At 41.8% G+C, this 16,928-nt stretch overlaps 1 protein-coding gene across 2 annotated transcripts in view; it reads right to left on the bottom strand.

The window, feature by feature from the left end:
* The window catches only part of Fbxo10 (F-box protein 10), a 53,483-nt gene that overhangs the window by 22,343 nt on the left and 14,212 nt on the right, over nt 1-16,928 (bottom strand). For both annotated transcript variants that reach the window (XM_076843265.2, XM_076843266.2), the window contains exon 2: nt 2,508-3,098. In XM_076843265.2, coding sequence (XP_076699380.1) covers nt 2,508-3,092 — 585 coding nt within the window. In that variant the 5' untranslated portion in view covers nt 3,093-3,098. The remainder of the gene's footprint in view (nt 1-2,507; nt 3,099-16,928) is intronic.

The raw sequence follows: 16,928 nt of genomic DNA, 5'->3' as shown, positions 1-16,928 counted from the left end.
ATTAGCTGGGAACTGAGCAAAACTTTACCAATCCTCCAAAAGGCAGGGAAGTCCCTGATCAGTGACTGGGTTATATGAAGAATGTGTCAAATCATAGGCATTTCTCCAGGTCTCACGCTCTCAAAGCACTTTCCTTTCATTCCTGCCCTCTCTTGGGCCTGCAGGCAGGTGCCCTTCACCTGAACCTTCTGCCCTGTTGAACACCTGAACTCAAGGCCTCATGGAACCCTGATCACTGGTGGAGGAGAGCAGGCAGGAGGGGCTGAGACCTACCTGAGCTGAGACAGGTGCTGGGAAAGGGTGAGTCTGTGCGGTGACTGATGGGGGCACAGCAAGACAGCAGATGGCCTCTCTAGAGAGAGGACCAAGTATGTCACCAGAGCCAGGAAGTCCTAAGCAGTGGTTAAGAGCACGGGCTCTGGAGGGTTGACCATGCAGGACAGCTCCTGGCTCTGCCTTTCTCAAGCATGTACATGGGGCAAATGACTTCACCTCTTTAAGCCTCGGTTTCCTTGTCTGCAGCCCAGGGCTTATTAGTTAATAAAGCTTAAAGCACAATGCCAGGTGCAAAGCTGGCAATAAAGGTTACTATTATTGTCTGGAGTCAGGAACACAAGGAACAGAGAGCCCTCAAGAATCTGGGTTGGGGAGGGGAAGCCCTGAACCCACAGCATAATTCATCTGGGCCTCTTGGCTCCAGGCCTGACTGAGAGGCAAGCTTGGCAAGACCCAGTTGCTTTATATTTCTGGGGGTGGGGGGACCTGTTTCTGGATCTCAAATACTATCAGATGCCATAAAATGAAGGAAGGGGTGTCTCATGATCCCATTTAACAGTCCAGCCACACCTATCCCTTGAACAATCTTTAAAATTCTCTAGCAGTGGCCTTCCTTGAAAGCTTGTCCCAGAGCTGAAGTCCTCTTAACCTCTCCAAGTCCCTCCTTACAGCTAACTTATTTTTTTCTAGCTACAATTTAAGTCCATCTTGTCTTCCTTGATCCTTTCTAAGGTAAAGGCCAGTGCTCTGGAGATGCAGAGCCACTGCTAGGGTCCTCGGGATTCACTGCAAACTGCTGAGAATCGTTTTGGTCTTTGTATTTTTTAGGAAAGGCCATTTCAGGCCACTGTGCCTCTTTTATGCAAAATAGTATCATGGACTGAGCACTAATACACGCCAAGCACTAAGCCAAATGGTGGGCCACCCAGAGGCCCAAGGCCAGGCTCTTTCCCTTGAAGACCTATGGCTACACTGCTGAGGGAGAAGCAGAGACTGAAATTAACATATTCTTCAAATAATTAATATATTACGAAAATGAGGGGTCTGGAATATTGTTTCTAGACAATGTCCCCTTTCCATGTCTGTGGACCAGCACACGGGAAACATATCAGTCCTTCTAAAACATTCTAGAGTCAAAAAAGCAGGATTTTAAGCTTTCAAGGAATCCAACATGATGTGATTTTATAAGTGCTTAGATCAGGAGGCCCAAATTTGAGCTCTAACCTCCCTAATTAACCACCTGAGAAAGTTACTTAGCATCTTTAACCTCTGGTACCCCTCATCTACAAAACAGGGACACCACATCTACTCTATCTGCCACAGTGTTTGTTGAGGGGATCAAGTGAGGCCACGGATGGAAAGTCACCTAGATTATAAATATGGGTTTTGGATCCTAGCTGTCCCTACTGAGTCTGTGACCCTGGGTATATCACTGAATCTTGTTGAGCCTCAACTTCCTTATCTATAAAATCAGATGACACTACCCATCCCATCAGACTATAGGGAAAGTGAGATCACGGCTGTAAAGCCCATACCGAGTGCACATCAAGCGCTTCCTAAATGGCTGGTGGTATAATGACCATTACAAATGCAAGAGACAAGCTACTAATGGTAATAATAGGGGAAATATAATTTTTACCAAATAGGTACATAATCTAAATATTGCAGAAGGTAGGCAAGGTATAACCTGTAGACTGTTGTGCCAGGAACTACCAACGCCTTCATACATGCTTTGCTCTGAACACATCTGTGTGTTCATGGAAGGTATGTGTTGGAATAACATTTCCTGATCTCTTCTCCAGTCACCCTTGAGAAGTAGCCACTCCTGGTAAAAGCCTGACTTTCCTTGACCTGCGTAGGGCGGGGTGTTCATGTGTTGAGGTTTGCTGTCCCTGCATGACCTTCTCTCTGGCTCACCTATGAGCAGCTAGCTAATGAGTTCTCTGCTTCCTCTCACCATGTTGCAGCCTGGCTTGCCCACCAGGCTACTCAACCTGTAGCTCCAGAGAATCTAGTTGGAAAGGGAACAGCAGTTTTGACCCCAAAGACAAGGCTCATTTTCTAATACAGCTTTGATGGGGATAAAACTGTGCCCATTTCTCAATGGGTTCAGACCTCAGAGGACTGTGTGTATAGGAATAGCTATTGAACTCTCAATTCCAATAAAAATTGAGAAGAGGCCATGCCCCCGGGTTCAGGGTTGGATGGCATCTACTGGATGTGATACCCACCTTATACATGATGGGTGAGAACCAAGCTGGCATGAAGATGAGGTTGCACAGGCGTGTGGTTGAGCAATGCTGATCAATGCTGGCTAGCAGGGCCACCTCACCCAACTTGCCATGGCCTACAATCTCCACAGGTACCTTCAGGATGATTTCACCTTGCTCTTCGTACACACCTGGAAACAGCACAATTCGGTCATACAGGCTGGCCATGGCCAAGGCGCTGCCCAGACTGTCAAACTCATGGCCTGGCCCGACACTTAGGGTGCGTCGTTCCCTCCTCCTGCGGAATAGAGAAAAGCAGACAGAGGACTCCAAGTCCAGGGCGTTCTTGGTCCATGTCTTGGAGGCAAGGTAATGCTGCTTGAAGGCCTCCCGCCAAGACTCGGGCTCCACGTCAGGCTGGTTGGGCCAGTTGGGATGGCGGCACTCCGTACAGCCTAGGCACAGCTGCCGCCAGCGAGTACTGTCAAGACTGAGGATCAGTTCATACCAGGCCCTGCACACCAGGCTGCAGCGGCCCAGATCAGGAAGGTGCAAATAGGCTAAGATCATGCGCCACAGCTCCAGGGGCAGGCCTCCAGCCTCCATGGTCACCTGGAGAAAGACACAAAAGAGAAGAGGCTTTTGTCTACCCTGTTTACCTTTCCCCTTCATAACATACCCCATCATCTCCCTAGGGATGAGCGAGTGAACAAGGCCCAGCCAATCAAAGGACCCCATTCCTGCGATCAGAATCCTTCTCTGACCAAGTGTTAGGAGGAAGACTCTTTTCTCTTTGGTCAGACACTTTAAGGATATGACTCCAGAACTGCTGGCAGCTAGGTACCCCTCTCCATGGAGAAAACCTTGTGGAATGAGAGCGAAGCAGAAAAGAATAGAGATGGAGGATGAAAAGTGAAAATGAGTATGAAAAAAAGGTGAGTACACTTGTATGTGTCTGGAGGTGCCGAGTACAGATTCCTAAAGATGCCCTCACATCTACAGTTCTTCCTTGAATCTAGTGAGGGGCTCCAGTGGCCTTCCATAAATCCCCTTTATGCTAAAACTAGTTTGATTTGGGTTTCTGTGACTTGTAACTGAAAGGGTTTGGATTCATAGAGAGGGAACCTACCTTTGGCTCTGATGGTCCTATGGGTATGGATCCCTTAGGTTCCCTGGGAAGAGACCACTATCTCTTCATTACCAGTAGGAAGAAGAATGGAATCTGTCTGTTTCTCCTCATTCCCAGATCAAATCACTGCTACTGTTTTCCATGTGGGGCAGCCCCTGGAAAGACTGCGTGGGTTTTGGTCCTGGCTCAGTCACTGGTTACTGATGTAATCCTAATGTCCTAAACATTTAGTAGGCTGGCTGCCCAGCCATCTGCCTCCTTGCTTACTCTGGAAAATATCCTTCTCTCTTACTGATTTATACCACACAGTTACAGAGGCTTCCTGAAGATGTGTGTATAGAAAAATGATACCCCAACTCCTAAGCTGCAACTGATTGGCTGCAATTGAACCAAATGGCTCTTCGAGACCTCCAGAGAATATGAGGTACTATTCTAAAATCAGGGTAGTTTCCTTCCTGAATGATGGGAAAGGGATGCCTTCTTTCCTAAGCTATAAACTCAGGAATAGGCTGAGCTTGGTGGCGCACACTTGTAATCCCTGAGACTCAGGAGGCTGGAGGCAGAAGGATTGCAAGTTCCAGGCCAGCTCTGGCAACTTAGTGAGACCTTGTCTCAACAAACAAACAAACAAATGGGCAGGGCTGGAGGTGTAGCTCAGTGGTAGAGCACTCCTGGGTTCAATTCCCAATTCTGCCCAAAGTAATAAATACACAATATTTAAATAAATACAAACAAACTCAGAGATAGTTGCTGGTGATCATTTTTCCCTGAGATGGGAGGCAGAAGTGGATCTATAATGAGAGAAGAATGAATCAGAGACACAGGAAAAAAAGCCGAGAAAAGAGCAGAAGCTTCCAGTTTCTCTGGGGCAGGCCTCGTCTCAGTCCTCTCCCCCAGAGCTCAGCTTTATCCTTGCCTTTTGAATCCCATCGGGTCTCTTTGCTCTTATAACAGATTCTCCTTTTGGTAAAGCTGACCTCATTGAATTTCTGTTCTTGTACCTCGAGCCCTCTTGTTTATTTTTATTTTCCTTGTGGTGCTAGGGATCAGACTTGGCCTGACATGCTAGGCAAGCGCTCTATCTCTGAGCCACACCCAAGGTCCCTCTCACTTATGTGTCAACTTGCCCATCTGAAAACCAAAAGGGTGGAGGAGACAGATGACCTAGAGAACTTGCTAGTCTGTCTCTAGACAACTGCAAATAAGAACTAGAACAGGGCAGGCTCCACGCCTGACCTTCTGTCAAATGGCTTTCCTCCCCAGGGCCTTGCTTTTCCTCTCAGTTTTCTGAAAATGGTGCTCATACTTATCAGGTCTCTAACTCCAATAAGGTTAGAAGCACAAACGTGTGATCACATCTGGAAGAAATGCTCAGCTTCCTCAAGCCTGGTGTGGCTTGAACTCTATAGGTTAGTACTAGAGCCTGGGCACGGAGGCTCCTCTGTCATGGTCACTTTTTACCAGGTCCTCAGCAGCACTGGAGAAAAGCTGGGCTCTGGACTGTTACACTTCATAGAGAAAGACCATTCCCCTAGATAAACGCCACTTTACTCATGGTGGTTCTGTGATATTGATATCTCCCGTCCCTCACTTCTTTCTTTAGCTGTATTGTCTTGGTCATTTTAAGAGAAAAACATTCTTTTATCCATTTCTGCATCAATTCTGTAGCTGAGTGATCATATCCATCTCCTTAGCTTCCACTACCACTGTACATGTATGACCACAAAATCTGAATTTCCATTCCCCTAATTTCCTTAGGGGAATGCACAATTTCCTGTTGGGCATTTCTATTTGGCTATTCCAGAGATTAAAAATAAATAAATAAATAAAATACAAGGAAAAAAAAAATCAACGTTATGTCCAAAACTGAACTCTGACTTCCATGTTAGGTTATGACAAAATAGTTGGAACTGGAGTCTCCCTCTGCCATAAACAATTATAAAGCTGGATAAAATATATGAGGCAACTGAATATACACTCAGGCACTGGGCAATGAGCTGCTCAGGACCACGATTTTTGAGAAAAAGAGAAGGTGGGAGGTGAGTGCCACAGAGGCCTTTTCATCGGGGGCACTTTCTTACTGTGGTGGGGAGAGATGGAGGCTGAGCAGAGTGGTGGTCTCACTGAGCGGCAGATTTGAGTTCTGAGCTGCTGAAGAGGCTGGTGTTTGCAAGGCAAGGTACCAGACCAGAGAGAGCAGCACAGCCGGGCTGCACACGTGCAGGCCAAGACTGCATGAGCCCTAGTGGAGAAGGCCTGCTATGGGGTTGAGAACCAAAAAGTGAACCTTAGAGATCATGCAGAGCTGGGAGACAATGGAATTCTAGCCTAGACAATGTGGAGAATTCATCTGGAGTCTCAGGAAGAATTGGCCATATTCTAATTCAAATCTGAAGAATAAAAGCAGGCCTGCTGGGGATGTAGCTCAGTAGTACAGCACTTGCCTGGAATGGATGAGGTCCTGAGTTCAATCCTTAGCACTGCCAAACCAACCAACCAACAAATGTGCAAAACCAACCAACAAATGGATACAATGACAACAAATATAATTACTCCTTCTTCCGTCAAAACAACAACAAAAACTATTAGAAAAAAATAAGCCAGCCTGACATATCAAAAGGTTCTGCCATTGATTTCACCATCTGTAGAATGAAACAGAATGAACACTCTTTGAAAAAAAGAGAACAAAATCTAGACACCTTCAACCAAACAGCCAGAAGATATACTTGAGTATGGTCTAGAAAAACAGAGTTCCAAGAAGAGCCACACATGTATCAGTCAATTGAGTTGGAAAAGGGTCAATGTAATTCAAGGGTGAAAAGCCTTTCAATAAAAAGCTCAATATTCACAGATAACAATTTGGTATCTGTATGGGAAAAAAATGAGCCTTGACGCATACCTCAGACTATACAAAAACCAACTCATGATGGGTTGTAGACCTAAACATTAAAGCTTGTAAAACTTCTAGAAGAAAACATGGGAAAATAAAATTTTTAACCCCCAGGTAAAGAAAAACTAATAAACCAGTCTATCAAAATTAAAATTTTCTGTTCATCAAAAAAATACAATTAAGAACAAGAAAAGACAAGAGAGAAAATGGGAGCAGATATTTGCAATACACATAAGGGACAAAGGGCTTGTATTCAGAATGTTAAGAAATCGCGCACTCAGTAACCAAAAAGTTCAATAAAAAATAGGCAAAAGATCTGAACAAAAGTTTCACAAAAGAAAAATAAGCAGCCAATAAATTCATAAGCTCAAATCATAGTATTCATTGTAGGTTGAGCATCCCTTATCCAAAATGCTTGGGGCCAGAAATGGTTCCGATTTTGGAATATTTGCATAAACTAATGAAGTATCTTGGAGATGGGCTCCAAGTTTAAACATGAGATTCATTTATGTTTCGTATATCTTAGAATCTGAAAATAATTTATGTAATATTTTAAGTAATTTTATGCATGAAACAAAGTTTTGTGTTCTGGAATTTTCGACTTGTGGTATCATGTTGGCATTCAAAATTTTGGATTTTTAGATTGGGGAGCTCAGACTGTAAAACCATAATGAAATGCCACTTTGTATGCACTGAAATGGCTAAAATTAAAAGTACCCAAAGCATTGAACTAGCAAAGATGTGAAGCAGCCAGACAGACCTCTCCATCACTAGTAGAAGTATAAATTACTAGCATCAATTCAGAAAACTGGCACATTTTTCTACAGTTAAAGGAATTCCATTCCTAGATATTTACACATAAAAATTAAAGCACGTATTTCCAAAAAAAATCCCATACAAAAATGCTTACAGCAGCTTCAGTAATAATAATTAAACAACAAAAAACTGGAAACAACCCAAATGTCCACCAACATAATCCTGGATAAATAAATTGTGATGTATTCATGACAGAATACTATACAGCGATAAAAAGGAATGAACTACCGATGCAGGCAATAATGTAGATGGAGGTCAAAAACACGTTGGGAGCAAAAAAAAAGCCATTCACAAAAGATTAAGTATTCATGTTATAATTCCATTTAGGTGAAGTTTAAAAACAGACCTAACTAATCTATGGTGATAAAAATTGGAACATTGCTTGCCATAGGGTCTTGAAGACAACTTTGAAAGTGAAGGAAATGTTTTAGATCTTGATTGGTATATTGGTTACATGGGTGCATATGTTTGAAAAACCCTCACTGGATAGTATGTTTCAAAATGTGCAATCCATTGTATGTGAACTTCATCTCAGTTTTATTTTTTTGGTACTGGGGATACTTTAACCATTGAGCTATGTTCCCAGCCCGTTTTTTCCTTTTCTTTTCTTTTTTTAAAAAAATATTTATTTTTTAGCTGTAGATGGACACAACACAATGCCTTTATTTTTATGTGGTGCTGAGGATCGAACCCAGATCCTGCCCGTGCTAGGCGAGCGCTCCACTGCTGAGCCACAATCCCAGCCCTTCCTTTTCTTTTTTTGAGACAGGGCCTCAATAATATTGTTGAGGCTGGCCTCAAACTTGTGATCTTCCTGCCTTAGTCTCCCAAGTCACTGGTATTACAGGCATGCACTACCATGCCTGGCTGAGTTTTAAAAATAGTTCATATTATAATCTCTCCATCCATCTGTATTCTATATCATGGTCAATGGCACCAGCTTTTTCTACCTGACTGCTCAAGTCAGTAACTAGGGAAAGCTTCTTGATTTCTTCTCTTCTCCCTCTTTTTCTCTCTTCCTGCTTCAGATAGTCTCTAAAGTCCTGTTTTTTTCACGTCCTTAAATTAATCATGTCCTTGTACTTCTTTACGGTTTTATCTTGAAGTATGCATTCCCATGTACCATAGTTTTAGTTTTGTCCTTAGGGTTTTAGCTTCTTAGGTCTTTTGATTCTGATTAATCTACAGGTTCCATTCTCTCTGTCTCTTCTTTACAATTTATTTGTTGAAGAACCCAACCCTTTTAGCCAGTTTCCCCCAGTCTGATTTTTCCCGACTGCACGCATATTCATGGGAGAGTTCAACTTGTTCCCCTGACATCAGTATTTCTTCCTGCATGTTGGCCGTTGGATCCAGAGACTTGCTGGATTCCACTCCTGTATTTCACCCCCAGGATGCCTAGTAAGTGGTACTACTGTTTTCTTAGCAGGAGGTACATTTATGGTTGTCTCTCTTTGAGCCATCTTTCGCCTCATGTTGGTGCCGCAGTCCCTTTGACACAACCCAGGAATCTCTGATAGCTTCTTAGCTCTCTGGTATGTCCAAATGTTCCTGGCTTATTTTATACATTTCATGCCCAAACATGGTATCAGTCGTTTCTTTAAGAAGCTGTTTTTTAAAGTATGGATATAATTGCAGATCTACATCCATTTATAAGAAATAATATAGAGAGGTCCCTTGCATATGTTGCTCATATTTCCTTCAGTGGTAATATTTTACAGAACTACAGTATAAGATCATACTCAACATAAGGACACTGATAATTTTATTCAGACTTCCTGTTTTATTTTTAGTTATGTGTATGTTTCTGTGCTTATGTATTAAGTTCTGTACAACTGTTATCTGTGTAGGTTTGTATATCCACCACCACACTAAGACACACAGGATCCTTCACATTGGCCTTTTATAATCACACCTACCTGACAGCTGCCTTCCTTCCTCTAATCTCTGGCAACCATTAATTTGTCCTCCATTTCTGAAATCAGTCATTTAAAAAATATTATATAAATTAATTCATATAGTATGCAATCTTTTGAGATTGGCTCCCCCCCCCCTTTAGAATGCCACATTCTTTATTATGGACATTCCACAGTATGCTTTTGTAGAATTTTGACAAATGCAGTCACATGAGTAATCCAAACCCCTATTAAGAAAGGGAACATTCCAGGAAGTTCCCTGAGTCTTTTCGGTTAATTCCAACCCCAAGAGGAAATCATTGCTCTGATTTTCCACCATTAGTTTTGTCTGTTTTAGAATTTCCTATAAAGGAAATCATGGAGTATATATACTTTTGGAAGGCTTCTTACATTCAGCATAATCTGAGTTTCATCTCCTGTTGCATATCTCAATAGTTTATTTATTTTTTTACTGTGGAATTGTACTTTACAGTATATGTTAATATATCATTTTTTTTTAAAAAAATCAATTGTCCTATGATGGAAGATTGAACAGTTTCCAGTTTGACTGTTATAATAACGCTGCTATGAATAGTTCCAAAAAGTGCTTTTGAGAACCTGTTTTAATTTCTTTTAAGTAAATACCTAGGAGTGGTATCAGTGGACCCTTCTCCCAAAGAGGCTCTACCATTTCACACCAAGAATGTCCAAGAAACACAGTTCCTTACAACTTCACCACCTGTTGCTGTCAGTCTTTTAATGTTACCATTCTGGTATGTAATGCTATACTGTTTTGGTTTTCATTTGTTTCCCTCATGACTAATGATGTTGAGCATGTTTTCAGGCAGTCATCCATGTATCTCCTTTTTGAAATGCCTATTCAAATCTCTGGCTTATTTTAAAATCAGGCAATATTTTTATTATTGAATTATGAGATGTCCTTATATATCTTTTGCCAGATTTATGTTTTGTGAATATTTTCTCCCAGTTTGTGATTTGCCCTTTATCTTAATGGAATCTTCTGATGAGAACTTTGTAAACTGAGTGAGTTCTCGTTTTACCATTTCTTTCATTCTGGTGTGTGTGTGTGTGTGTGTGTGTGTGTGTGTGTGTATGGATGGTACTGGGGATTGAAACCAGGGCACTCTATCACAGAGCTACATCCCTAGTGTTTTAAAATTCTATTTTGAGATAGGGTCTCGATAGGTTGCCCAGGCTGGCCTCACACTTGTGATCCTCCAGCCTCCAGAGTTACAGGAATTACAGGTTTGTACCACTATGCCTAGCTAGTTTTATCATTTTTTCTTTCATGATTATTATTTTTTTTCTTGACTGGAAAACTTCTGGTAATCACTAGGTCATAAATACAGTCTCCTATATTTTCTTCTGAACTTTGTGGTTTTTAACTTTTACTTTTGTTCTATGATCCACTGTGAACTAATGTTTGATATGCCATGAGGGGGTGATTGAGGTTCATTTTCTAAATTTTTTTTCCTATGCAGCTATCAGTAGTGTGGGTCTATTTCTAGGCTATTATTCTGTTTCCCTGATCTCTTGGTCAACCTAAGGCCTGCACCACACCACCAACACATTTTTGACATTTTTTTCCTTTCATGAATTGTGCTTTTGATGTCGAGTTTAAAAACTCATTACCTAGTTCTAGAACCTGGAGATTTTTCCTAAAAGTTTTATACTTTTACATTTTACACTTAAGACTATGATCCATTTTTTATTTGGAGATAAGATTAGACTGAAGTTTATTTATGTTATTTATTTTTATTTGTGTGCCTATGATGTCCAGCTGTCCCAGCACCACTTATTGAAAAGGTTAGCCTTTCTCCATTGAATTGCTTTTGTACTCTTGTCAAAAATCAATTCAATATATTTTTGTCCTAGTTTCTTTTAATGGAGGTTATGTTTCAGAACCATAACCTGGGTATCAGACCTGCTTTATTTCTACTGGCCTTGTCATTTTTCTAAGCCTACTTGGTGGACTTCTGTATCCTCCATAGGATTGTGAGTTTCTTTCAGGTAAGATCTGGGTACTTATTTCTGAAGATTGAACACCCAAAGTTGACTCCCTTCTCAGTTCCAACTCTTCAGGACAAGAGAAAAGACAAGAAGAGCATTCTTAGCTATAAGGCACTGAGATAACTCCTGTGCCACTGTCCCAGGCCCTTTGAGAGCAGGGTTTTGAGTTTTTCCAGCCTGTGCATTCTTTCAATCAAATATGCCAATAAGTGATGATTTATCATTATCTCCAACCAACCAGTAGCACCCTCAGCAAGCTGAAATAACCTTTTTGTCTGACCCTCACATAACCTATTTCCCTCACAAGGTCTCATTTTTGCATTCTACATCCATCCCAACTTTACTCAAGACCTTTCAGAAAGCTTTACAGGGCTCTGTCTCTAATTGTTTTATAATTCAAATGTTGCTTTTCTTATCACAGTTCTATTTGCATGAAGAAAGAGCTCTGACAGCAGGGCCACTCTGAGGGGGTTAAATACAATTCAGCCTCAATAAGCCCCTCCCTGCCAGCTGCAGCTGGCCCTCTACTTCCACAGTTCCATATCCATGGATTCAACCAACTGCTTATTGAAAATAAAATTGTATCTGTAATGAACAGGTATAGACGTTTTCTTGTCAATTTCCTAAACAGTACAATTTAACAAAACTATTTACATAGCACTGACATTGTATTGGGTATTATATAAGTAATCCAGAGATGATTTAAAGTGTATGAGAGTTCTGCTGATGTGTATAACACATTAGAATAAATTTAAAAAAAATAAAGTATATGAGAGGATGTGCATAGGTTATATGCAAATACTGTCTTTTTTTTTTTTGGTACCAGATTCTTGACCCAGGGGTGCTTAACCACTGAGCCACATCCCCAGCCCCTTTTTGTATTTTATTTAGAGACAGGGTCTCACTGAGTTGCTTAGGGCCTCATTAAGTTGCTGAGACTGGCTTTGAACTCACTATCTTTCTGCCTCAGCCTTTGGAGCCACTGGGATTACAGGTGTGTGCACCCAGCTATACTATGTCATTTTACATGAGGAGCTTGCTGCACACTGGCAGATTTTGGTATTTGTGGTTGTGTGGCTGTGGGGCAGGGGGTGGTATTCTGGAACCAATCTCCTACAGATGCTGAGGGATGATCATATGTTCTTGGCTCCCCTCAGTTATAAAGTAATAAAAAATATTATTTTGCTATCTCCATATAAGTCTTGGTAACCTGTACTTGGTTCTCTAAATTCAAAGACTTCACATATTATAATTCTTCTATTAGCCCCGACCCTTCACGCAGGCCACTTCTGCTAACTAGCTCAGATTCAGTCTCCTCCTTCCACATAATAGATGCTACCCCCTCCCCCATCACACTATGTCCCCACACAGTTTACACTTTTCTTTTTGAATGTCTCTATCCTCTTAAAAAAAAAAAAAAAAAAAAAAAAAAAAAACTCAGGCTGGGGTTGTGGCTCAGAGTTGGTAAAGTGCTCACCTAGTACATATTTTATGAACTGGTGACTTCAATTTAAAATCACTAGAAGAATTATATTAACCTCATTTTTATAATTTCCCATATGAAAGTATACAAACCATCCACTATCCAAACAGTTCATCCCTGAGGACCAGTTCATTTTAAACAGGACCAATTGCTGCATCTGGAAGGAATATCTTTTGATCATTATAAGAGCTCTGACCTACTTCTTCTTAGACCTCTTGTTCTCCACCCCACGCCCTACTTTCTGATTAGTTCTTCTGAGTATAACTGGGTATTGTTTTTCCAGGGAGTGCCATATACTATGTACTTTCCAAGAAGTTCTTTCCTTCTACAAGGAACAACTCTGACAAGTAGGTGTTTAAGAGTGAATGAGCTGGGCTGGGGATGTAGCTCAGCTGGTACAGTGCTTGCCTCTCATGCACAAGGCCCTGGATTCAATCCCCAGCACCACCAAAAGAGTGAACAAGCTAACCTTAATCTACATAGCCTTCCAGGTAAGAGGCTTCATGTCTGTTCATGTAGGCCCCTCCCTGGGACCTCTGCTAATATTCCAATTCTTTGGAGGCATGTGATTTAAATCACTATTAATGAAATAGGAGTCCACTCCATGCTTTGGACATAATTGTTTCTGCTTACCTATGAGCCTTATTTAAAAACTGACCCCCCATTTTTCTTCTCCTTTTTCCCGATTTTGGGGGAAGCAAGATTACCCTTTGTCCCATCCTAGGCTGAATTATCTTTTTTGAGAAAAAACTACACCAATAGGAGTGAAGTAATTCAAACCTCAGGGACACAGTCAGCCGACTAAGAAATGGCTATCTCCCAAGTCCACAAGTGAATTATGACCCCTTAGAAGGCACACCTGGAATGTAACCTTTGAATCACTTCTTTAAAAACCCTATTTCCCCTGATAGGCAGAATCACAGCCTTTGGGACAGAAATCCTGTGTTTCTCCTTTGCTAGCAAAGCAATAAAACTTCTTTCCCCTTTTTCTCAAAACCTTGCCCTAATTATTAGACGGGCACTGGGGACAAGGACTGAACTTTTGATAATACTACCTACATTACAACCACCGTGCTGGCCACTGAAGCTTGTCTCCCTGCCAACTTCAGCCTACTTTACTACATCACATGTTCCACCCAGCCAACCCCTTGTGTGCTCCATGTTACATCTCATAGCATCCAGCACTGCCAATTTTGGTCCCAGATGGGTTTGTCATGGTTACTCAACAGCCCATTAACAAAAACCTAGGCCACAGTTTAGTTAGAATACAGCAAAAATCCAACACAGCATTTAATATCTATCAAAAAGTACATGCTTATTAACACTGCTTTTAATAAGCAGAAATGAATCTTTCCATCAAGTTTTTACCTCCAATTTTTAGGTGAATAATTAGTGTTTTCTTAATCTTACATAATTTACTATGTAAACAGAGCTTTGGGGATCACCCCCCTCCCCATGAGATAGCTGCATCAACCTAGAAATTTCCACATATTCTTTTGTTGTTGTTGTTACTGGAGGTTGAACCAAGTACACATTTCCATGGAGCTACACCCCAGTTCTTTTAATTTTTTCTTTTGAGACAAGGTCTCACTAAGTTGCAATTCTCCTGCCTCAGCCTCCTGAGTCAATGAGATTATAGGTGTGTGCTACTATGCCCAGCCTACACAGAGATTCTTTTTTTTGGTTGGGGGGGGGGGGTATTGGGGATTGAACTCAGGGGTACTTAGCCACTGAGCTTCATCCCCAGTTCTATTCTGTATTTTATTTAGAGACACAACCTCACTGAGCTGCTTAGTGCTTTGCTGTTGCTGGCTTTGAATTTGCCATCCTCCTGTCTGAGCCTCCTGAGCTGCTGGGATTATAGGCATGTGCCATCTACACAGAGATTCTTAAGGTCTCAATGTGCATAAAAAATTAAAGAATAAAAATCCTTTTCATCCCTCAGTTTATTTGTTTTGCCAACATGGCCCTTCAGGAGTTGGGGGGGATACTGGGATGAGAAAAAATGATAAGCAAATCAAGTGATAAGCAAATCAACACAGCTAATATCAACATGAGACAGAAAGAATTAAGCACTATTGCAGCTTATAGAGCTCCAGAGTAAAGAGAATCTTTGAGCCAGATTTGGTAGGACTTCACATAGAAGTAGATCTTTAATCATGGTTCTTGACTTTCTACCTATGAATCACCCAGGGCTTGTTCCTAGCACCACTTCAGGCCTCCAGAATCTTGATCTCTAGAGTAGAAGCAATTATGTGTTTTTTTTTTTTTTTTTTTTTAAAGAGAGAGTGAGAGAGGGAGGGAGGGAGGGAGGGAGGGAGAGAGAGAGAGAGAGAGAGAGAGAGAATTTTAATATTTATTTTTTAGTTATCAGCGGACACAACATCTTTGTTTGTATGTGGTGCTGAGGATCGAACCCGGGCCGCACGCATGCCAGGCAAGCGCGCTACCGCTTGAGCCACATCCCCAGCCCTTATGTGTGTTTTTAACAAGCTGTCTATAGATTGTGTTAGCCACCCGCCATCCATACCTCAATGCAGCATCCTTAACATATGGCTCTCCTCCTTAGCTTCAACCCTTTCAGTAATGTGGCCTTTGCTGTGTCAGGCAAAGACCAGTTATCTCAAAGAAGGCCTGGGATCGAGTTGGAAGTGAACTTGAGCAAGTCCATTAACCACTCTGGGCCTCAGTTTTCTTACATAAATTGAGGATTTTGATACCACCCCAAAGGCTTATTGTGATGATTAAAAGAGCTCTTGTAGTGTGTGTGAGGCCCTGGGGTCCATCTCCAGCACCCATGCTGGGTGGAGGGAGGGTGGTGACCTAATGCACATCTGTTGGTAACTGATGCCTTTTGATTATTTCTAGTTTTTCCTCCAGGCACTTGATGAGATTTTGGTCTCTTGTCACTCTTGAAGGTGGGCAGGGCCATATGCCTAGAATTAGCTAATGTCTACCCGCCCTACCACTGATTGAACCCAGGGGCACTTACCCACTTACTCACATACCCAGCCCTTTTTTGTGTTTTGAGATAAGGCTGCCTCAACCTCCCAAGTCGCCAGGATTATAGGCATGCACCACTGAGCCTGGCTAGCAAATGTGTTTTTAGAAGAGATGCGTGTTACTTCTGGGTTACAGCATCTAAGATCCTCCAGAGCTCATTCTCATTCAGCTCTGGTTCTGCAACTGGCAATATTTGATGACCTCCCAGGTAACCTGAATCCTTGAGTGATTGGGGTATGGAAAATAAACCTTCATTTTGAGTTAAGGCATTAAGAACTTGGGTAGTATCCAGGTGTGGTGGCACCCACTGATAATCCCAGCAATCTGGGCAGCTGAAGCAGAAATATCTCAAGTTCAACAGTAGCCCCAGCAACTTTAGAAAGCTCTAAGCAACTTCATGAGACCCTGTCTAAAAAAAAAAGTCTGGGGATGTACCTCAGTGGTAAAGCACCTCTGGGTTCAATCCCTAGTTTCAGGGAGGGAGAGAGGGAGAGAAGGAGAGAGGGAGAGAAGGAGGGGTGGGGAGGAGAGAAAGAGAACAAACAAAACAACTTGACAATTTGTTACTATAGCACTATAGCATAACTTAATTATTCCTGACTGATGGAGCACATGGAACTGTAAAGGGCACTATTATGAAGTCCCTGGACACCTTGTGATGGTCCATTCTATGGCTACTCCACAGTGACTTCAGTATTCTTCCCCAAACTGAGCCAGAGTCTAGCTCTTAATTATTTCCCTAGTTGATCTCAGTTCTGTCCCCTTGGAACACTGAGGTTCTCCCCTCTTACTCATTTCACGTGGGTAAAGGCCTTGAATGCCAGGCTCAGAGCTGGTACTCTATTATTGATTTCTCAGGAGGTGATCAGAGATACCTTTTAAGGCAGTCCATCCAGGAGAGGTATGTTAGGTGGAAGAATAAAGGCAGAAACTCACAATTATGCAAATGTTAAATGATAAATTTCTTTCCTCAAGATGACATGGAGGTATCTCAGAAATTCTGGGCAAACCTCAATGTTTACAACAACACAATTCACAATAGCTAAATTATGGATGGAATCAACCCAGATGCCTGTCAACAGGTGAATGGATTAAGAAATAGTGGGGTGTATACACACACACACACACACACACACACACACTGGAGTTCTACTCAGCCATAAAAAAGAATGAAATTATGGTATTTGCTGGTAAA

This window comes from Callospermophilus lateralis, chromosome 2 (genome assembly GCF_048772815.1).
Source record: "Callospermophilus lateralis isolate mCalLat2 chromosome 2, mCalLat2.hap1, whole genome shotgun sequence".
NCBI lineage: Eukaryota > Metazoa > Chordata > Mammalia > Rodentia > Sciuridae > Callospermophilus > Callospermophilus lateralis.
The sequence above is the reverse complement of the archived record's forward strand: the minus strand, read 5'-3'. Positions and strand labels throughout refer to the sequence as shown.